Consider the following 24,308-nt stretch of genomic DNA (forward strand, 5'->3'; position numbering starts at 1 on the left):
GGGAAATGGAACGTCATTGGTACCTGACCCCTAATAGATTAGCCAAAATATACCAGAAGCCTTCTGATTCCTGTTGGAAGTGCCATAAAACACGTGGGACTTGGATTCATGTTTGGTGGAGGTGTCCAAAACTGGAAAAGTATTGGAAACAAGTACATATACTAATTGAGCAGATGTTACAAATACAATTCGAAACGCGGACGGAAATATGTTTGTTGAATATGGTGAATATAATACTCCCAAATGTTGAAAAGCAGCATTGGCGAATACTTTTATATTTGATATCCGCTGCAAGGTTGGCAATAGCCCAGTATTGGAAAAGCTCTGAAATACCCTGCATTGAGGAATAGTTATTAAAACGGAAATGATGGAAATTAACATAGAGAAGGTAGATAAAGAATGGTCTAAGATGGGTGATTTTGGTAAAAGGAGGTGGAAATAATGAACAGGATTTCTGGAAAGGGTTAACATTTGCATAGACAGTTCGTTAAGTATAAGGACTGAACGATAAGCCCCATGATCATACAAATAGACAATCAATAATGAACTATGGCTGTTTGTTTGGACACTTTTGGGGAGGCGGAAGTTGATGATAATTTGAGCTATTTAAGGGGTTGTGTTCTTCCATAAAATATGGAATGATATCTATGGATGTTTATGTACAATTTAAGTGTTTGTTCGAAGTGCTGCTTACACAACTGCTTAGACAACTGCTTGCAGAACAGAATGAACAGGTTCAGTGAATGGTTCTTTCTGAGGCTGTTGGTCATAACTTCATTATGATGGATTGCGGGAAGAAAGAGTTGGCCAGTGGCAAGATGTGAGTGGTTTAAGCATGAGAGTTGAATGACTAGTGCTCTTTTGAATGACACAAAAGGCTGGGCAAGTGTGCAAGGAATCGTGGCAAGTGAAATTTATAGGGCTGTTTACAGAAAGAGTACCCAAAACTGAATTAAAAGGCCGGGGTTCGTCTCAAAGGGCAAAAACCAAGCTAAGTCCGAGAACAGAAAGTTTGCTAAGTCTCTTAGGAAAAGTGCTTGTTTAATTTTGTTTACCTTTCATTCAATGAGATTTTGGCTGTACTTTAATTTCTCCTAAACTGCCTTGGGCCCCAGGCTACAGAAAGGTGGGCTATACGTTATTAATACATTAAAGTCATTTTAATGCTATTTCCCCAGCACTGTACTCTTCTGTATACAAAGTATTGTGCAATTTCATATAATATATAATGATATATAATAGTGTGACACACTAATTTTATATATAAAACAGTGTGTGTGTATATATATATATGTATATAATGTGTCCTTCCTGAATCTTCATTCGCAAAGCAAAGCCAGAGAGTATATATAAATACATACTATATATATATATATATATACACGTATATATACATACATATAATAGTGTGACACACACACACATATATATGTGTGACACACACATATAGTGTGTGTACAGTTACATACTATATATATATATCATATAATATATAATTATATATAATAATATATAAAGTGTGACACAGACATATATATATTTATATATTATATGTATATTTATTTACCATATATTGTGTATATTTATATATTGTATATGTATATAAGTGTGACACATTTATATATATATATATATATATATATATAGTGTGTGTGTGTGTGTATAAATACATACTATATATATGTTTATAGATTATATATCATTATAATATATAATAAAGTGTGACATATATATATATAGGTTTATATATATATATAACGTGTATATTTATGTATTGTATATTATATGTACAGTATATAACAGTGTGACACACACAGACATATATATATATAATGTGTATTTATATGTTACATATGTATATAACAGTGTGGCCCAGATAGATAGATAGATAGATAGATACTGTAGAGATATAGTGTGTGTGTTTGTGTGACTTCTTTCTTTTTCTCCTCAGCACTACGTGGGGCGCGCCCCCGCCTCAAAGGCGAGCGCATAGAACTCACGAAGCGCGCTCCCCTCTGAGGGTTCTGAGCGCGCGCTCCCGCTCCCTCTCGCTCTGCCTTAGCCCCGCCTTCCCCAGAGGCCCCGCCTACTCTCACCCCCCTCCTCCAATCCTCCCTCCCCCTCCTAGCAGACGCCGCGTTGCATTGTGGGACACAAACAAAGTGCCCGGCTAAGGCTGCCTGGAGTGCGAAGGAAGGGGAGGGGGGGAGAGAGAGAGAGCGCCTGGGCCCTGCGACGTCACCCAATCACCGACCGCGCCTGCGTACGGAGGGCCCACTACCCCTCTCTCTCTATCTCCTTTTTGCCCCCCTCCCTCCACTGTTTTCCTAGGGAGAGCCCCCCAACGGCTGTAGTGGCGGTTGGCGGTGACGACGGCGGCGGCCGCCATGGGCCAAAAAAGATAGGGAGGAGGGGGGGAGAAAGACGGGTCCTCGCGCGGACCAATATAGGTAAGAGAAAAGAAACGGAGCCCGGAGGAAGAGAGGGCCTCTCGCCAGTCGCAGGTAATAATGACTGTTTGTGGGGAGGGGGGAGGAAGGAGAGCCCCTACGGGACAAGCCCCGCCCCCTTTGGGTCCAGGGCCCCGCCCCTTTTTGTCTAGGCCTCCATTGCCTCCTTATTTACTATCTGAGCTTCCTTGGCTTTGGCTCGCTTCCCTCGGCCTCAAGTGACCCCTTCCCTTCCCCTCTGATAAGGCTGGGCTCCTTGGCACGGAATCATAGAGACCTCAAAAGCCACCCAGTCCAAGCCCATCCTGCCATGCAGGAACTCTCAATCAAAGCATCCCCATTGACAGACGCCCATCCAGCCTCTGCTTAAAGACCTCCAAGGAAGGAGTGTGTGCCTCTATTGAACAGCCCTCACTGTCAGGAAGGTCCTCCTAACGTTGAGCTGGAATCTCTTTTCTTATATCTTGCCTCCATTGCTCCATTGGGTCCTGTTCTCTGGAGCAGCAGAAAACAAACTTGCTCCCTCCTCAACATGGCATCCCTTCAAATGCTTCAACAGGGCTCTCATATCACCTCTTAACCTTCTCAGGGGGGTCTCTGACCAATTTCTTACAAGTGGTTTTGCTATTTACATCTCCTGAGGCAGAGAGAGTGTGACTTTTGGCCAAGGGGGGGTCACCCAGAGGGGGTTTTCCTTGACCAGTTTCTTAAGAAGGGTTTTGCCATTGCCATCCTCTGAGACTTTGGAGAGTGAGGCATGGTCAACCAATGATGCCTGAAGGGGGCTTTCTTGGCCGGTTTCTGAAGGGTGTTGTTGTTGTTCTGGTTGTTGTTGTTGCCATCCTCTGAGGCTGAGAGAGTGTGACTTGCTCATGGCCACCCATTGGGGTTTCATCACGGCCATGCTGGCATTTAAACAGTCATAGTCCAATGCTCAAACCACTACGCCACGCGGGGCCTTGTGTGCTGCCCTGTCTCATCTTCATTTTCTTTGTTATTATGTACATTTCAGCACTCAACAACAACGAAGTTAGACCTATCATGAGGTTTTCTTGGCATAAGTCTGCTTTTGGGAGGAGGGTTGCCATTGCCATCGTCTGAGGCTGAGAGAGTGTGACTTGCCCAAGATCAGCTAGTGGTCTCCCAGAGGCCACACTGCAGAGATAACCCAGGTTGGCATTACTTTAACTGCCACGGCTCAGTGCTGTGGAATCCTGGGATTTGTAGCTTGTTGTGGCACCGGAGCTCTCTGAGAGAGAGAGAAGGCTAACCATCTCACAAAACTACTGCTCTCAGAACTCCACAGCGTTGAGCCACGGCAGTTAAAGTGGTATCAATCTGGGTTATTTCTGGGGTGTGTATGCCGCCTTAGTCCAGCACTCAGAGCATTACACCACACTTGCTCCCTGAGTACATGCTTCAACTTACTATGTTTGTGTGTGATCACAAACAGAAATCTTTAAAGCCTTCTCCCTCCCCCAGTATTTACCTGTGTTCAGCTGTTCCTGTGTTTCACACTTTCGAAATGGGCATACAGTCTATATCTATGTGCAGGTAGTAAATACTCTTAAAGAAGCAGACAGCTTTATCACTCCCTTAAGCCTAACACTTCTTATCTTTCTCTGTGTTGATGTTGATGTTGTCCACTAGACCGCCTCTTTCATGCTTGCTTTGTGTGATAAGAATTGTTTTGTTTTGTTCCCAGTGCTGGAATTGGGCCCAGTTTAGCAGCCGCGCACCTTGCGTCTCGATCACAGCTACCTTTAGTGGCAGTTAACCCTGTTTTCGTAATCCCTTCTTGTGTCATTTCTGCTCCCTCGAAAGACTTTGCCGCTGTCCTTTTCTGCATTGGCACACTTTACCCTCCCATATTTCCAAATCTCCCTGATCATAACGTTGCTGCTCCTTGTTTAGGTTTGTCCGTTCATTTGCAAACACGTTGGCGTCACCTTCAACCCACTGCCATCACTTGTGGCATGACTGTTTACCTGGTTACTTTTCTTTACACTGAAGTGGCTCACTGCCCCAGATCGAGAACTACTGTCTGCCCTCTTTTTGTAACGTAAGGGGGTTTTCCTAGACCAGTTTCTTAAGAAGAACCCCAAAGGCCTCCTTCCTTAGTATTTCATCTGTTTATGCAGCAGCTCTGCAATCCTCTCCTTTGTAACCTGCGTCTCCCTCAACTCTTGAGATCTATCATTTTACTTTGGTACACCACAATGCCCAACCGACGTCTAGCCAGAAATATTGTGGTGGTATGATGCTAAAGGGTGCAAGGGGAAGGGCGACATAGGCTTTCAAAACACTGGAAATAAGATTTCTATTTAGTGAGCCACTGAGTAGAATACAGATGGGATAAAATGTATTAAAGACCAAACTTAACATTTTAGAGAAGATTGCTACCATTTTGCTTCATCCAGTGCTGTCATTTCTGATACCTTCCAGAGCTTTGTCCTTAAGGCGACTTCTCTTTAGTTGCCTTTCCATAACACCAATTCTTCTCTCCCTAGTAAACATTGTATGTTTAGATAACCAGCTGTATGCCATCTGATGATATTGAACTTGTATACAAATAACTTAGAATCAAATCCTAGCTCATGTCATAAACTCTGGATAGTCTGGGAATGATGAACTATTTCAAATGAAGTTATTTTGCAGATTAATAATCTGCTTTATAGACTTTTCCACAAAAGGATTCTAAATTAATACAGCATTATTTGTGAAGAGTTGGGATAATTTAATCCTATTGAGTTATCAAAGGTGCATTAAAATGCATAAGAGTGCAGCCTTAAAGTGACATCTATATGGTTAATAATGTACATAGGGATCTTGGTAGAATGCATAGAAATGCAGCTGTTCCTCCTTAAAGCAGGTATACAGTTATACAATATCTCTTTTCGAATTATTTTCTTAGTATGTAGCATGAAGTCTGCACTGATAAAAGAGATCCATAATCTCCCTTAAGTGGCACATATCACGGTGTGCTTCAAATTAAAACGTGTGCTTATTATCTTCAGAGAGACTTCTAGGAACAACACAAGATTTCTGTTATACAACAACAAAGGTTGCAGTAAGACAAAGGATATCTGCCTCAAACAAGGTTTGACCTAAAAGGCAGGGTATGAGCTTGTTTGCAAGTGAGCCAAAGAAAGCAGGCTGAAATGATCTGTGACATTATTGGTGCCTTCTTTTACAGGCAGTGGATCAGTTTGCAAGATCAGGGATACAGGGAATTTCACAGTATTGTTGACTGGGGCTTATGCTGATCCTTGTTTATGCTGGTGAGGAATCCTGGTTTGCGTTAGTCATAATATGGTCCTCCCGTTCTCATGTTACTCTTGTGTTGCTGGCAGCTTAAAGTGAACTCTTTGTCAGCACGATCATTTGCCCATCTGTGAATTGCAGGTGGGCAGCCATGTAAACCCGCTGGGTGACCATGGGCAAGGCACACTCTTTCAGCCTCAGAAGAAAGCAGTGGCAAACCCCCTCTGAAGGAGCTTGCCAAGAAAAACCCATTATAGAGTTGCCTTAAGTTGGAAACAACTTGATTTTCTTTGACAGACATAGCTAACCTAGTGGTCTCCAAATGTGTATGAGTACAACTCCCATGCATGCCATCTCAGTGCTCAGAGGTGGTGAGAAATATAGACTGAAACACAGGGGAACATGTGGTAGGGGAAGGCTGATCTCTTTGTACCACAGAATAATGTCCTTGAGTTCTCTTTATAAACGTTGTATTTATTTATATAGGAATACATTATGGAGTTGGAGGCAAGTGGGGAAAGGTTTAATCTATATCCAACTTTGGTTTCACTCATCAGCTGCTTCTATTGTTACAAGTCACTATTTAAGGACTTCTTACATCCTTCCAAGAAAGAAGTGAAAGCTATGCTGCCTTAATCTCACAAATTACATTTGAGGGGCAGTGACTAGACTAGCTACCTGCTGAGCACCATAGTCAATGAAGATTGAAGCTGGCTTTAAATTGCTCATGTCCAGCCCAGCGCTGCACCCACTGCATCACACCAGCATAAAAACATAATGGGGGCAAGAGAAGTAATACGCACTATACTTTGCTGAATGGTCTGGTGTAGCATAGTGGCTAAGGGAGCGGTCAGTTGCTTCAGATCTTCCCTTTGCCATGAACTCACTAGGTTGCCTTAGACCAGGCACTCTCACTCTCAGCCTCAAAACCACATCTGCAGGGCAGGGATGGTGATAATGACTCACCTTGCAGAATTCTTGTATAAGGTTTACAACTAGGCAACATAGATCATTGGGACATTTGAAAGCCCTACACCCATACATTGCTGTGATCAAGCACTTTCCATAACGTTCAGGTTTTACTATTCAGTAATGGTAAGGTTTTGAGACGTGAGCCTTTTCGGCAGTAGCTTCATTCATACTCAAAATAATTCTTGGAAGTTCTTAGATTGACTGCAGAAGAGACTAATTAGCTCCATTAAGAAGAAAGGACATAATTTAATAGCTACATCATTAGGCATATGATAAGTGCTTGGTGCAATTAACCTAATGCCTAGTAGCTATAAACTGCTTTCTGGTGAAATTCAAAGGCAGATATTTAATGCTTTAAGATTTAGGATAGGTGATAATAAAAACTAGTTTCCTCTCATGCTGATAGAACAGGTTGGACAAGAACTTGTTCCTGTCTTTATCTCCATGAAAACATTGTCCATCTAGCAATCCTGCAAGAGAGAGAGAGAGAGAGAGAGAGGGGTACTGAACTGAACTAATGACCATCTCTTACTTTGCTGTAATATTTACTTATTTTGCTGTAATGTTGTGGGACAAGCCTCTTGGTTTTACTAAAGTTAACACAGCAGGCAGGTAACATTCAACAGTGTTTCAAATCATAAACATAAGCTTACTTAGCAGAAGTTCCATTGATTTTAGCTTTAAAATAGCAATAGTTTCCTTAACCATATTTATACAGAAATAGGTTTTTACTTAATAAAGCTGAGAAAGAGGGTAGTTGACAATTTGATGTTGAACCAATTTGTTTTATTTCAGATATTGATATAAAGTAAGAATGTTATTATTATTATTTAGTCAGAAATGCCAAGATGCAGTTGGTGAAGGTACAGCTTTAATTATTCAGGTCTTTTAAACATAGACCCTACTGGCCTTTTGAGGAACTTTGATAATGTCAAAAACATATCTTCATCCTATTAAAGTGTAGTTTCTATTGATTAGCCATTCTTTTGTTAGTTTTCTCACTTCTTCTAACTATAAGGCCAGAACATCAAGGAACAACTACACGGCACCAACTAAGAGACTTTGTTGTTGTTAACGGTTCTCAAGTTGACTCTGACTCATGGCAACCCTGTAGATGAGACTCCTCCAAGAGTCCCTGTCCTTGACTGCCCTGCTCAGGCCCATGGCCTCCCTGAACTGGTCTAACCATCTGGTAATTGGTCTTCCTTTCTACTGCCTTCTACTTTTTCCATCATCATTTTGTTTTCTAATGATTCATGCCTTTTCATGGTGCGGCCAAAGTATGATAGTCTCAATTTAGTCATCCTGGCTTCCAGAAAGAGTTCAGGCTTGATCTAGAACAGTGGTTCCCAACCTGTGGGTCGGGACCCCTTTGGAGGTCGCCTGACGCTTTCATGGGGGTCGCCTAAGACCATTGGAAAACACCTATTTAATTACAGTTATGAAGTAGCAACGAAAATAATTTCATGGGTTTGGGTCACCACAACATGAGGAACTGTATTAAAGGGTCGCAGCATTAGAAAGGTTGGGAACCACTGATCTAGAACCCACTTATTTGTCTTCTTGGCTGTCCATGGTATCTTCAGCACTCTTCTCCAGCAACACATCTCAAGTGAGTTGATTTTCTTTCTAAATGCTTTCTTCACTGTCCAACTTTCACATCCATACATTGTGATGGGAATATAGTGGCTTGGACTATCCTACCTTTAGCGTTCAGAGTTATATCTTCATTGTTGTTCTTCCCATTCCTAGTTATTTTCTGATTTCTTGACTGCAGTCTCCATTCTGGTCAATATTTGATCTAAGGTATGGGATCTCTGACTGTTTTGATTTTCTTGTTGAATTATTGTAGTGCTTCCATGGTCATTATTTTTGTTTTCTTAATGTTCAGCATTAAGCCGCTTTAACCTTCTTCATTTATTGTTCCAGGTACTTGTTGATTTCTGCTAGTAGTATTGTGTTATCTCTGCATCTTAGATTGTTAATGTTCCATCCCTCAATCTCCATTCCTACTGCCTGTCTTAGCCTGCTGTGCGAACAATATTTTCTGCATACCTGTTGAATAATGATAGTATGCAATCTTGCCTGACACCTTTGCCAATTGGAAACCATTCTGTTCCTCTAAAATTCTGTTCTGACAGCAGCCTCTTGTCCTAAGTAAAGGTTACACATCAAGATGATCAGATGTTGTGGCACTCTCAAGTGCAAGTCATAGCTTTTTGTGATCTATATAGTCGAAGGCTTTGCTGTAGTCCATAAAGAATATGCAGATTTTCTTCTGGAATTTCTTGGAGTGCTCCATTAACCAGTGCATGTTTGCAATCTGATCACTAATGTCTCCTCCTTTCCTGAATCCATCTTGCACCTCTGGGATTTCTCGCTCCATATATAGTTGGAGTCTTTGCTGCAGTATTTTGAGCATGACTTGGCTTGCATGGGAAATTAGTGCAATGATTCTGTAATTACTTCAATTTTTTATCTCTCCTTTTTTGGGGAAAGCAGTGTATATTAATCGTTTCCAATCTTGGGCCACTGTTTTGTTTTCCATATTTGTTGACAGATTTTAGTTAGAACTATACATGGATTGTATCAGTTCTAATGGTATCATCTGTTCCTAGTGATTTATTCTTTACATTTGCTTTTAATGTGGCTTTCACTTTGCTTTCCAAAATTTGGGGTTCATCTTCATAAGCTTCTTCTTCCCCTGTGTCATTCAACCTTTCACATTTTTCATATAGCTCTTCTTTGTATTGCCTCCAACTGTTTTTAATTTCATCATGATCGTATTGTCTTCCTTTTCTGATGGTAGAGCATCTCCACCCTTGGTTTAAATTTCTCTTTGATTTCTCAAATCTTGTTTGAGAAGTCTCTTGTCCTTCTCTTTTTGTTGTCAGCTTCCATTTCTCTGCATTGATTGTTGCAGTAAATCTCTTTATCCTTGCACACTAATCGTTGCACAGTAGCATTTGTGGCTCTGTAATTCTGCTTCCTTTTTCTTTTTCTTTTCATTTTTCTTAAGCTGTTTGAAGTGTTTCGTCTATCATCTGTTGTTTCTTCTCCTTCTTTTTGGCCACAGGTATCATTTTTCTGCATTCCTATTTTACTATGCCCCTGCTTCTTTTCTTGAGCCAAAACCCAAATCTCCCTACTGTCTGATTCTACTCTGCTTCTTACTTCCAGTCGCCCATGGTTACTATGCAGTCCTGTTCTGGTGTGTTGTCAATTTCATCCTGGAATTAGGGACTGCTGTTTGTTAAGTGCCATGTTTACTGGCACCCTCGCTTTCATTATCATTCAGCAAACACTAGGTAATCAGGATGAAATGGCTGTCATTTTAGTTTTACCAGCCATACCAAAGCTGTAGCATGTGATAGGTTAAGAGTACCAGTTGAGGCCTATCAGGATACTGGCCTTGCCCTCCAGAAATGTTAACCACTTTTGTATCTTCTAAGGCAGGGGTTCCCAACCTGGGGGTCGCCAGGTTGGGATTCCCCCCTGCCTCCCCCTCCTCCCTTTTACCCTGTGGTTGCTAGCGCTAGAAGGGGCCGGGGCCACCTCTTCCCTTCTCCCCGCAGGTGCCATCGAAGGCACCCACGAGGAGAAGGGGGCAAGGATGGGACTGCAAGCCTCAGTGGCCTTTGCGGCCATAAGTCCCGCCCCTTCGCCGGTGGCCTCCCTGATTGGTTGGGGGGTCAGGTAGGGGCGGGACCTCCGGCCGCAAAGGCCTCTGGGGCTTGTACGTGGTTGAAAGTCCCGCCCCTACGTGGCCTCCCAACCAATCAGGGAGGTCACAGGTGGGACTTTTGCCCGCAATGGGGGTCGTGGCCCAACAAAGGTTGGGAACCGCTGTTCTAAGGATTTTCCTCAGAGACGGGGATAAACAACCCCAATTTGGAAGATTAAATCTTATTTTTAATCTTTTCCCCCTTTAATTTTAACCTGCCAAGCTCCAGGTCGATTCAGCCTTCCATCCTTTCGTAGGTTGATAAAATGAGTACCCAGCTTGCTGGGGGGCAATTGACTTACAGACTGTAATCCACTTAGAGAATGCTCAGCACTATAAAGCAGTAGAGAAATGTAAGTGCTCTTGCTATTGCTAAATTTGAAAGAATTTGCAAAACTACCTCTGAGTATTCCTTGCATAAGGAAGCCCAATGAAAAATGCATGGGATCACCCAAAGTTAACAGGTGACTTAAAAGCACATGCACACACAGGGGAGGAAAGTGTGTTCAGTGGTGTTGGTCCAGCTATGTAACATAATTGTAACATAATTACACTGCACACATATGAGTATGTGTCATCTTTCAGTCATCTATCGACTTAGGGCAGGTTTATTTCATAGAGTTTTCTTAGACAAAGATACTCAGAAGTAGTTTTGCTAGTTCTGTCATCTGAAATACAGCCTTCAGCCCCTAGTATTCATTGACAATCTCTCATCAAAATACTAACCAGGGCTAACCCTGCTTAGCTTTCAAGATCAGACAGGAATTGGTGCCTTTAGAGTATTTGGGCCAATAAATTTACAAGTAGCTTTAGTAGTCAATTGCTTGTACCCAGATGTTAGGATCATTTGTTGGAAGGCCAAAAGTGTAACTCCCGGCACATGCTAAAATAGACTGCTGTTCTAAACTGACAAAGTTAAGGTAAACACTTCAAGGGGTAAAAGTATAGAGACTTATTTCTCAACTTGATACAACTAGAAAGAAACGAATTCTGCACCTTTGCATTGGTAGCCACAGTTGCATAAAACCTGTTCATTACTGGTTACCTTGCATAGTTTTATTGACAAAAGATACAACAGTAGTTCTCCTTGCCTGTGTAAAAGCTAATGCCTACATAAAACAAAACTGTAGGGCTTCACAGTGAAATTCCTTCTTCTCCCCAATTAAATTAAATGAGAGATTGCCAGAATTCAGGGCAAAAGAGATTTTTACTGCCAGTTTATCCTGAGTGTCTTGGAAACAATGCGTAGATGGTCTCTGAGCATTGGTAAAGTGCCTTTAATGTTTAGCAGATAGGCATAGGCAGTCTTGCATAGCTGTCATATAAGCTCCATAGCAAAGCAGTGTCCAAGGGGTTTCTTTTTAGGCAGCTGCAACAAATGCTAATTAGAGTTCACTTGACATATCTCCCTATTGCTCTGGGCAGGAGAAAGGTAAATGAAAGGAAGAGCTCCTTCCTGGGACACACTCTCCTACTTCTTTCTCCCGTGTGTTCTCCCTCCCTCACATATATATATAGAGAGAAATCTGCTTGTCTAGTCATGTGCATTTACTGAGCCTTGATCCACGTACAAAATATAAACAACAATACGTGTACCATACAAAAATGTAATGTTTCTAAGACAGTTTTTGCTGAAGATATTTTGAAGTATGTTTTTTCAAACTAAAGATACAATCAGTTGGTAATGTTTATTATATTGCAAGCAGATTGTCTCTATACTTCAAAGTGACTTCCATAGGGAGGGCGTTAAGGCAACACTGGATTTATTTAAGGAGGATGGTGCTCAGTATGCAATGAATCATTTCATTCAGACAAATGATTCAGCGTACAATTAAGTCATTGTAGAAAGGTAAGGACCTTACCAGATACTTGTCTTGTTTAAACTTGAGCAAGATTCCTGAAAGTCACTTCCTTTTAAAGAAATGGTTTATGTAAGTAAAATGGGTGGGTTATTAAAATGCATGCACACCTGGAACACTTCAGAAGAGTAGTAGCACAATATGTAGCAGTGAAAACCCCCAGAAATGAATGTGTTTCTGTATATGGGGAGAGTATTTTTAAAAGCCTGAAGTAGAAAGCTGAAGACCCTCTTAGGAAGGGCTATCCTTTTTCAAAATGATCCATTTTAAAGTACAGTATGCTGTTGCTTTTGCAAGTTTCAGGTCTAAGATTCAAGGGTAGCATTATTAGTAATTATAGAATTGTTGCTTAACAATTGTTAGGTGATTTCCGATGTTACAGAATACAAAAAAAGCAGTGGGTCCTGAGCCAGCATGGTGGTAAAGGTACAGTTTTACAGTGGCTCCATTATTTCTTGGAGGGGCACCCTCAAAAGGTGGTGCTGTAGGATTCCTGTTCAACTCCTTGGCCATTGCCCTGTGGGGTCCTTCATGGTTCAGTCTTGTCCCCCATGGACTTTAACATCTACATGAAACTGCTGGGAGAGATTGTCCAGTGTTTTGGAGTAAGGTGTCACCTGTATGCTGATCATACCAAACTCTTATCACTCCTTTCCATCTAATTCCAAAGAAGCTGATTCTGTACTAAACCAATGACTGGCTGCTGTAATGGACTGGATGACGGCACACAAATTGAAGCTTCATCCAGACAAGACAGAGGTGCTCTTGGTCAGTCAAAAGACAGATCGGGAATAGGGACTCAGCCTGTGTTAGTTGGGTTTACACTCCTCCTGAAAGCTCAGGTTGTAGTTTGGGGGTACTTCTGGATTCAGCACTGAACCTGGAGGCCCAGGTTTTGGCAGTGACCAGGAGTGCGTTTGCATTGTTAATGCTAGTGGACCAACTGCACCCGTTCCTGAAGAAGATAGATCTGGCCATGGTGCTCTATGTGGAGCTGCCTTTGAAAAGTGCTCAGAAACTTCAGTTAGCCCAAAGAGCTGCAGTCACTTGGAGCTGGCTATAGTAGACACACAACCCCCTTGTTGCAACAGCTCCATTGGCTGCCTGTGAGTTTCTGGGCACAAATTCAGAGTGTTGGTTTCAACCTGTAAAAGCCTATATGGCTTGGGTCCAGGTTATTTGAAGGACCATATCTCTCTTTATGAGCTCATTAGAGCTCTGTGATCATCTGGAGAGGCCCTTCTCTCTGTCCCATCATCTTCTCAGGCTCATTTGGTGGGAACAAGAGGGAGGCTTCTCGCTGGCTGCTTCCAGACTCTGGAACTCCCTCCCTAAAGAGGCCAGGGTTGTCCCATCTCTGCTCGCCTTTCAGCAGCAGATAAAAACATTCTTGTGCCATCTGGCTTTTTCAAACTGACAAAGGTTGGGCTTTAAATGCTGTGTAGATTTTAAGGTTTGTATAGAGTTTTTAACACATTTTACATTTTAGTGTATAGCTGTTTTAACTTTTTTAATGGTTTTATTTTTTAAATTTTATATTTAAATATGTTAATGCTTCGCACTATAAATCTTATTAGGGTAACAATTCAAGGAAGGTAATGTCTGGAAGAAAGAAAGTAGATCCACTAGTCTTCAGTAGGAGTTAGGCAGCCTAACTCTGTGCAGGACTACGATCCACATAACCAACAAAGAGCTGGTAAAGTGTATCTTGGATAATACAGGGTTGTAACGACACCATTTATACATAAACATGTATCTTTCAGCAAGACTGTCTTAAGAAACTGACCTTAGATGTCCACTCCAGGGAGAAAGTTGTGCTATATTTAGAAATCCATGAGTATTACTGAAAGCAGCCACAGTATCAGATGGAGCAATTAAACTCTTCCAGCACTTGAAAATGTTGTTGACTCATCTGTTGTAATTTTTTCACTATCCTACGAAAATACTACTGGAAAACACACTTTCCCTGATAGTTTTTGTGTATGTACACAGATAAGGAAATTCCAAATTGGAGATTTAGTTGTCCAATAGGTTGTTCATTATTCTTTTAAATTATAGGCTTTATTGATTGATTTATTGATCAGGAATTCCTGAAAGCAAGGTTAATAAGCTGCCTTCCATGGTTTACACCTTTTAACACTCAGAATAACTTTCTTGTCGTTGTTGCTGCTGTTGTTAACTGCCTTTGAGTCAACCCCACTCATGGCAACCCTGTAGATGAGAGATCTCCAGAACCCCCTATTCTCCACTGCTCTGCTTAGGTCCTGCAGACTCAGGACCGTGACTTCCTAGATCAAGTCTTTCCCTCTTGTTTGCGCTCTCCCTCTCTTTCTACTGGCTTCTATCTTTCCTAGTATTATTGGCATTTTGTAATGGGTTATGCTTTCTCATGATGTGGCCAAAGTCTCAGCCTCAGTTTTGTCATCTTGGCTTCCAGTGAGACTTCAGGCTTGGTCTTCTCTAGGGCCCATTTGTTTATCTTTTTGACTGTCCATGGTATTCTCAACACTCTTCTCCAACACCACATCTCCAATAAGTAATTTTCTTTTTATTTGTCGTCTTCACTGTCCAGCTCTCACATCCATACATAGTGATGAGGAATACAATGGATTGGACAATTCTAACTTTAGTGTTCAGTTGTATACCTTTGCACTTTAGGATCTTATCTAGTTCTTTCATACCTGTCCTTCCCATTCATAAACTTCTGATGGTTTCTTGTCTGCAATTTTCTTTCTGGTCAATATTTGACCCAATGTGAGTTTGGGCAAGTCACATGCTCTCAGCCTCAGGGGAAGGCAGCGGAAAACCTCCTCTGAAAAAATCTTGCCAAGAAAACTCCACGATGGGTTTGCCTTAGGGAGCTTGGTATGTTTAGCCTGGAGAAGAGAAGGTTAAGAGACGACATGATAACCATATTTAAATATTTGAAGAGCTGTCATATTGAGGATGGAGTAAGCTTGTTTTCTGCTGCTCCAGAGACTAAGACATAAAGCAATATAGTCAAACTACAGGAAAAGAGATTCCACCAAATAGCAAGAAGAACGTCCTGACAGTAAGAGCTATTTGACAGTGGAATGCACTCCCTCAGAGGATGGCGGAGTCTCCTTTGGTGGTTTTTAAACAGAGGCTGGATGGCAATCTATTGGGAGTGCTTTGTTGTGTCTTCCTGCATGTCAGGGGGGTTGGACATGATGGCCCTTATGATCTCTTCCAACTCTATGATCTAAAGTACAGCTAACTGCTACATGGGAATTTTTTTTCAGTGGGGCCCAGTTGGCTGCTGTCAAAAAATAATGCTACACTAAATAGACCTTTGATGAAAATCAACAGAGTGATTGCTGTGTTATAAGCCTTTAGTAATTCAGTTGATAGTATGCTAGTTTCTACGATGGGAAATACATAAACATTATATAATTTATTATAAAATGTGAGCAGGGGGATTTTGTGAAACATTAATAAAGGTAGAGTATTGTGCTTGTATTGTCACAGGGTGTGTTTTGACTGAAAAATGTTCATTTGAAGGGAATTGTCCTTCACCTCAAGAGGATTCCACTGGAACGGAGAAGTAGGAGTAAGCTGTTTGCAGGCATGCTAGTCATAGTTAATTCTGGGTATGTTTGGCATAGGGTTGTAAGGTCACAGTACGGAGAACCTAAACTATCTTCTATAATTAGTGGTACAACAAGAGAGGTTTCCATAAACTTACAACTTAACCCATTGCTTCTTCATTTCCTGAAGGAAGTAGCACTTGTAGTTTGCTGCATAGTAGGAAGGGAGGAAGAATAAGTTAAATGACATTTGTTGATGTAAGTTTCTTCTCTTGCATTAGTACTTGGGGTTTTTTGATAGCAAACTTGAAGCCATTATTCAGTATAGTGAGCGCCCTCATTGGCAGGCTGAGATCCACAGATTCATCCACCTGCAGATCACCACACCTTATATTATTCAGTGGTGATATGGATGTGCTGACACATGCACATCACCACCCTTTGAATAATATAGGACACAACCATCTGTGTGTTTTCCCATCTTCAGCAGGGCTCCGAACTCAACCCCAATGGATTAGAGAGGCCCATTGTATATATAAATCATGTTTCAAGTAAGCACATTATATGTATTTCTGTGTTCCAGAATATATGTTTTACCTTACATGAGTGGTGTGGATACATTGCACAGTGTTCCAGAAGTTGTGGCTCCCTGAGCTCGTATTTGACCAACAAAATAGGGGGATTCCTTGCATAACATGTGAAATGTCCCTCGCTATAGCACTGTAGTCGGAAAGGCAGACAACAGTTTTGTTCATCAAGACAGAGCCCATGGGACTTTCCCTCAAGTTGACAATGTGCAGCCTGTGTTGAGTACAAAAGGATAGAATGAATTTCAAAATGGCCTGAATTGAAGATCGTGGAGGGAGAACATTCTTTTCTTCCCCGTGTAGCTCTTCATGCTACCTGAAAGCTCAGTTCCTCCAGAGCTGGTTTTGAGGATGCACAGGGAGGGAATTTGTGCTGTTCCAGCAAGAGTTCATTATTAGATTCTGCTCCATAGATGTACAATGCCCCCACGCCTTGCATGGATGCATTTTACGTGGCTTCCAGCATACGCGGAAGCTGCTTGGGGAGGAAAACAATGGTGTGTGTCCTGTGGCATGCTTGCACCACTCCGCCACATGCACGCACCCCATTATATCCTATGGGGCTCAAGCATAGGTGGATTTTCCCTTACACAGAACAGATCCCCTGCATAAGGAGAGGGCCCACTGTATTCTTTATTTCACCCACTTAATGTGTTTAAAATAATTGCAGTTTGCCTTTGCTTCTAAGCTAGGAATTATGGTTAGTTTAAACTAGCCTCTTCCAAGTCAGTACTGTACTATCTAGGTATGTTGACTACATCTGCCATCATCCTCAGGGAGTATATTTTCACAGACTACCAGGATGAAGAAGACTGATTTAAACTGACTTTTTAAAACAAGCCAGGATCTGTCATTGCTTAAATCACAGTTTAGCTCAGTTCATACGTAACAATACATTACAGATCCAGTTCGCACCACAGCGAAAAAGAAAGAGAAGAGCAGTTGAACTGTAAGTTGGTAACAGCACAGAAATTGTAGTAGTGACCAAGATGTTTTTGTATTGGGCTTGAGCATTGAGTATCAGTGAGATATTTTCTGATGAATTCCCAAGTGCTGAGATATTTTCATAGTATCCTTTTCATTTACAGTATTCATATATTGTTTGGTGGCACTAATTATTATGTAAATTGTTTTCCTCACTGGACTTTTTCCCCCCCTTCAGGTCCACTTTGATCTGCTTTTGTGGATACTGGCAAAAACGCAGAAAAAAATGGGTGTCAAAACATTTACCCACAATTCCCCTGCTCACAGTCAGGAGATGCTTGGAAAACTTAACATGTTACGTAATGATGGACATTTCTGCGACATTACTATCCGTGTGCAAGACAAAATCTTCAGAGCGCACAAGGTAGTATTGGCAGCCTGCAGTGACTTCTTTCGTTCCAAATTGGTTGGCCAAGGAGAAGATGACAGCAAAAGTGTACTTGACCTGCATCATGTGACGGTGACTGGATTCATACCCCTTCTGGAATATGCATACACAGCAACATTGTCTATTAACACAGAAAATATTATCGATGTCTTGGCTGCAGCTAGCTATATGCAAATGTTCAGTGTTGCTAGCACTTGTTCTGAGTTCATGAAGTCCAGCATTTTATGGAACACTCCAAGTAGCCAACAAGAAAAGGTGTTAGATACAGGACAGGAAAGCAGCGCAAACTGCAACTTCACCTCTCGCGATGGCAGCCTTTCCCCTGTGTCCTCAGAATGCAGCGTGGTAGAAAGAACCATTCCTGTTTGTAGAGAGTCACGGCGGAAACGCAAAAGCTACATAGTAATGTCACCAGAAAGCCCACTTAAATGTAGCACTCAGACAAACTCTCCACAGGTTCTGAACCCTTCAGCTTCTTATGCGGAGTCTAGAAGTCACCCTGTAGATTCTTCCTTAGCTTTTCCTTGGACTTTCCCTTTTGGAATTGATCGAAGACTTCAGTCAGAAAAGGTGAAACAAATAGAAAATTCTCGGACTCTAGAAGTGCCTGGCCCATCTGACGCGTCTAGAAGAATTGCTGATTATGTGACTTGTGAAAGCACAAAGGCCAGCTCACCTCTGGTGATTGAAGAAGACGTGCGTGTAAAAGTGGAAAGATTAAGCGATGAGGAAGTTCATGAGGAAGTATCACAGCCTGTGAGTGCATCGCAAAGTTCTCTGAGTGATCAACAGACAGTTCCAGGGAGCGAACAAGTCCAAGAGGACCTTTTGATCAGCCCCCAGTCATCTTCTATAGGTAGAGTTTGTCATGTCTGTCTGTATCACATTGTGTTTTTATTGGAAAGTATGTGCAAGGGTTTAAATGTAGTGTAAATATTTCTAGTTCTTTTTAGCAATTTTAAAAGGTAACAAAAAAATGATATAACCATACTTTTCACCATGCTTCAACCAAAATGTTGTCCTAATAATGTGTTGGCATTGATCTCCTTTACAACACAGTGCTTAATCTTCTTTCTTGCAACTTTAAATATTTTATTTCTAATACAATTCTAGTCATATTTCCCCAGGAATGAGTACTCGTTTTTGTGATGTATTTCATTCTCCCGTTCTTTTTTGTAAGCCACTTTGTGGATGTCTTATAGAAAACCTGGATAAAAGTGATAAACCAGATTAAACTAAACTGCTAATACAATCCCATTGATTTCAGTGAGCCTTAGTTCCTATTAAGTGTGCTTACACTTGGAGCCTTAGAGAATGTCACACTATGAGCAGGGTTGTCACTTGTTTCTGCCTTGATCCTTTTGGGGAGGACATATCTGAGCCATGCAGTCATACTACTTTAGCTGCATCATTGCTTTAAGGAAGCAGGAACAGTGCTTCCACATATTTCTGTTGCTATTTTTACATCACACTTTGAATAGCTCTTATGTTGACATTCTATATCGGTAGCATTTCGGGTTGAAGTTCTAGTCCTCACCTAGCAGAGCTTTTTGCAGGCTTGATAGTTATGAATCTTCTTTGAATATAAGGCACATTCAAATGTGAATGTGTTATTCATTATCTTACTAAGCACTTTATATCTAATCTGCCAGAAATGTGAGAGTGTGGTTTATAAATTAATGGAGGAGACAGAATTTATTTTCTGGCAGCCCTTAGCATGAAGCTGGTTCACTAGACTGATGTAATCTGACCCATTCCCTTAAACACATGGAAGTGGGAGTTCAAGCAAGACATTGCCAGGGACATGTGATCAATTTTAAAAAATCATTACGTGAACCAGGGTAGCATATGGTTTCTTGCATCATTTAAGGAAAAACAGACATTTTGCTAAACAGACCCAACTGAAATGGGAGGGGTTTTTTTGGGGGGGGGGGTGTTGTTGCCGGGGTGGAGGCAGCTTTCAAACATAATGAGGTCTATATCCTGCAGTTCAAAAGAAAAGAAACTTATCTAAAGCTTTGCAAGTGCTCTGGATATGCATTCAGAGTTCTCATAAACTAAAGGCTCTTCATGTCATTTCAGTGTCGTGGGTAGTTCTGGATGTCCTGTCAATATTCACCTCCAGAGCTGTCTGTCATGATTAAGTGAATGGTAAAATTCTGGTTTCTGCAGTAGTTCCTTCAGCATAGTGAGCAGCTGCTCTGACAAACTGTCAAACCGAAGATATATCTTTGGACATTTTGAGCATAAAAACAAATAAGGGGAAAAGGTAGCACTGACCATGATTGTTTCAAAAATTAACCAGACCTTGAAAAGTTCATTAAGTTCTAATGCCCCCACAAGTCGTTAATTGTCAGATAGTTTTTTTTAAAGTACTGTAATCTAAATATTCACATTATTCAGACATAACTAATTAGTTACACTGCTAGCCTGTGGTATAAAGGACACCTCAGCACTGAAGTATAAAATTACTCCCCAAAAATACGACAATGAAATGTAGCACATCCATTTCTTTTAGACTGATCTATAGTTTTAAAAGATGTGCACAGTCAAAGGTTTTGCTGTAACCTATACAGTACATCTTGACTTCCTTCTGAAATTCATTGGTACACTCCATTAGCCAACATGTTTGCAATATGATTTCTAGTGCCTGTTCCTTTTCTGAATCCAGTTTGGATAGCTGGCATTTCTCATTCAGTATATGGCAAAAGACTTTAGGAGAGTAAAACTTTAGCATTGCTTTGCTTGCAGTAACGTAGTGGTCTGATAGTTACTGCAACCACTGGTGACAAACTTCTTGGGTACTGGATTGCATATTGAGGATCTCCAGTCTGTGAACAGTTGTATTGGTTGGCAGATTTTTGGTAGAATTTGGTTGGATTCCATTTCTATAACTTGAAACAGCTCTGTTGGTATATCATCTGTTCCTGGTGCTCAAGTGTTTTGAGAGCCTCTTCCACTTTACTTTTGCACATTGTGGATTCATTGTCAAAAGGCTATTTCTTGAAGGAATCTATCATTCTTTTATCTCATCTTTGTAGTTCTTCGCTGCATTGCTCCCATCATCATTTTATTTTGCTCTTACTGCATTACAATTAGTATTATTATCAGCATCAACATCAACAACTGTGTTTCTCCCATAATGGGACTCAAGGCAGCTAGCAACATATTTAAACAATACAAGTTAAAAACCATACAGATGTCAAAATAAACATACAAGATTTCAAAAACAATTTGTGAGTTAAAGCATAACTCAGGGAGAGTCAATGGCAAACCACAAATCTTGCCAAGAAAACCCCATGATAAGTTCACTTTAGGGTTGGCATAAGTTGGAAAAGACTTGAGGCACACAACACACACACCTTTAAAAACAATATTTATTTATATTATTTTAAAAAGCCTTTTCGCTAAACTAAACCTCTTGTGATTTCTCATTGATGGTGGAATTACTGTACTATGTTGTTGGTAGTGAGCAATAGATGCTGGTCCTTTGGGGCAAAGGGGGCACTCCCCAACCCCACCCAAACCTCAGGCTAGCTCCACTCAGCTCATGTCTGCCAGGACCATTACTTACCATATACACTCAACTATTAATCAACCTCATGTATAAATTGATGGCAGGCTTTGGGGCCAAAATTATGGCTTTTGATATGATAATTCTAGAGTAAAACTTAGGGTCATGTAACAAAGGATCTAAAGAAAGAAGCAAAGGAAAACATTGCCAGAGAACTTCCAAAATTCCAGCAGGCATAACTGTTTGTGGTCATACTGCAGACTGTATTCGAGAGTAGAAGGGGGTCAGTGCTTCTGGGCAGATTACACTCTTGCCTTTCACCGAGGGACAGTTCCTTTTTAAAAAATAAGAGTTAAAGTACAGTATTTACATTGACCCATGGGTAAGTCGACTCAGGGTTTTTTTAGTCAATTTTTGACTAAAATTTCTAGACTTATCCTTGAGTATATACATTATATCCTCTTCATGGGGTATGATATTGGCTGTTAAGCTTCCTTCCTAGTCTTCTCTCAGTCTTATTTTTGCAGAAGTCTCCAGTCAAGTCCCTTCATAGAAAAACTCACAGCCACCCATACTTTTCCCCTTAAGGATACAGGAGCGGTCTTCATAGGCAAAGGCTTCCTATATCCTGAAGCAATAAGGAGAACAATGCAACATGTGGCAGGAAGGAAAAATTGCCTCAAGCCAGTCAGCTGGTATGTTGGTGCCTGGCCTGGGTGGGTTACTACACAGCTACCATTTGTTTTGGGTTGGTGTTTGCAGAAAAACGAACATTGGCTTGTTTTATTTTATTGTGAAGTTCATTGGTGCAGGTAGAAGGAAAGCTGCCTTGAAGATCAACTCTTCGTTTTGTTTATTTAGTGTGTGATCCTGCACACACCAAGAATCATTTTCTGCCCTGGAATAATACCCTGGGATTCATTCTGATAGTGGTGGTGGTTATATGCCATCATGTCAGCTCCAACTTATGGCAGCCGTATGAATGAAAGACCTCCAAAAGATTTTGGTTTTAACAGTGTGATATACAGTCCTCCCTCCAAATGCACGGGGGATCCATTCTGGACGGACACACCCCAGCGAATTTGGAAATACACAGATATTCAAGCCCCATAGGCTTGAATGGCCACACACGCACCATTAACTTTTACGGAGATCGCCTCTCCGCAAATAATCAAAACCACAGATCTCAAGTCTGCAGAAAGAGAGGGGTGACTGTAAACCTGATTTATTTAGAGTGCTGTTTGGGCAGAGTTGCAGCAGACCGGAGTGTGGGAGAAAGTGTTACGTTTGTGGGTGCTCAGTCGTTTGCTCTTGGGCTTCAAACCAAAGAGAGCCAGGAGGAGGAGGAGTTAGGAGGACAGGTAATCTGCTCTGCAGTTGACTTTTATGTTTTGTGGGTTAGGGACAGCCAAGGGGTCTGTGGGAGAAGAGTGGGACATGTGAGGGAAAGAGATTCCCTTATGTGTGTGGTAGAATCATATCTGGGTAAATCTACACATAACCCTGTGGGTTGCTGCTCTGTATATAATTTAAACAGGTTAGGGGAGAGTTGAAAGTCGGTGAAGGTGTGAAAAGTTGTTTAATCTGCTTTCCTTTTCTATTAATTGAAAACTCTTATCGATGGTTAACATTATTTTTATGGTCCCCTTAAGAGAAACGGACTAGACCGCTGGGAAAATACAGATCACAGAACGGTCGTGCCTGGTTTTGCAGTATCAGTAGTAGCTCAGACCACGTATCCAGAGGTAGCTGTGTTGGCCATATTTCGAAGTACAGTGTCATCCAAAACCCACTTTGCCCATCTAGTGGGCAAACAGCAGGCTACATCTAGAGCTATTTTAAGCCCCCTTTGAGACTTTACCCAAAATGTGTATAAATGTGGAAAAATACATTTTTTAAAAAATCTAAAAATGAATGCAAATGGACATTTTTGTTTCTTACCTAAAAGCTGCCAATTGGCATAATTTCTTCCTTTTTGTCAGGGTACCAAAGGATTTTTAAAAAATATATCCTGATAGCAGATGTTCATTTTCTTGATAAAGAAATACCCAGGTGTCAATACAAGATTTGAGGATGGGTAGAAATGGAAGATTAGATCTTGGTTTTGTTTCTGTTGGCTCCACCTCGGGAGGTCATGTCTTCTGCCTGAGAAGATATAGTGGCACAACCTGTCACTGGCAGTTCTTTATGGACTAGCAATTGCAGACATCTTTTTTGGAAGTACAGTACAGTGTGTCACATTAGCTGGAAGTTCCTGTTAGTCAATGAAAACAGATTTTTTTTCCTCTAAATGTTTGTTGCTTTGCACTGTAATGTAAAGAATCAAGAAACGTACAAAGCAGGACATGGCTCCACACACATTTTGCGGTGGACCGTTTTTTGACCATAGTAAAGAAAAGTAAGGAAAACTTGCCTCAACAGTCATGGTGTATAGAAATGAAGGGCTGAGACTATGCAAAAGACATGTAATATATTATGGAGAGAGACTATTCTGTATGTGATCACAAAAAAATAAACCATTCTGATTGTCATAGCACATGATTTTTTTTACTGGCCACATTTGCTAACAGGTAGAGAGATTTTGTAGCCCTTTTGAGACTAGCTGAAAGAAAGGAGTTGGCAGCATGTGCCATTCTCTCTAAAAATCTCTAGGTGCGACTCTGCTGGAAGTTGACCATAGAGTTGTTGTGATGGAGGACCTAAAGATTCCTAGAGAAAACACTTCTCTAGGCATTTGTAGGTTTTCCAGCACGATTCTATGGTCATCCTCCAGTAGAGATTGACTGTTGAATTGCACTGGAGGACCTAGATATTCCTAGATAGGTTTTCTCTCAGGTTAAAATATGTTGGTTTTTTATTTGTGATTTTTCCACTTTCATGGGGGTCCTGTGCCCTTTATGTGAATGTGAAGGGCCCACTGTACTTGCAAATTCTTTATTTGATTGAGGACTGTAGACACAATTTTTATTCGCATTCTGATAAGTTTCAGAACAAAGATACAGACTTCACATGGAATAT

The 24,308-nt window shown here is 41.1% G+C and overlaps 1 protein-coding gene across 2 annotated transcripts in view; it reads left to right on the forward strand.

Moving 5' to 3' along the window:
• Positions 1–2,163: 2,163 nt before the first annotated feature.
• Positions 2,164–24,308, forward strand: part of ZBTB44 (zinc finger and BTB domain containing 44) — a 33,805-nt gene continuing 11,660 nt past the window's right edge. For both annotated transcript variants that reach the window (XM_042474992.1, XM_042474993.1), the window contains exons 1-2: positions 2,164–2,504; positions 17,567–18,632. In XM_042474992.1, the coding sequence (XP_042330926.1) occupies positions 17,615–18,632 (1,018 nt within the window). In that variant the 5' untranslated portion in view covers positions 2,164–2,504; positions 17,567–17,614. The remainder of the gene's footprint in view (positions 2,505–17,566; positions 18,633–24,308) is intronic.

The sequence above is a fragment of the Sceloporus undulatus genome, chromosome 6, assembly GCF_019175285.1.
Source record: "Sceloporus undulatus isolate JIND9_A2432 ecotype Alabama chromosome 6, SceUnd_v1.1, whole genome shotgun sequence".
Lineage (NCBI taxonomy): Eukaryota > Metazoa > Chordata > Lepidosauria > Squamata > Phrynosomatidae > Sceloporus > Sceloporus undulatus.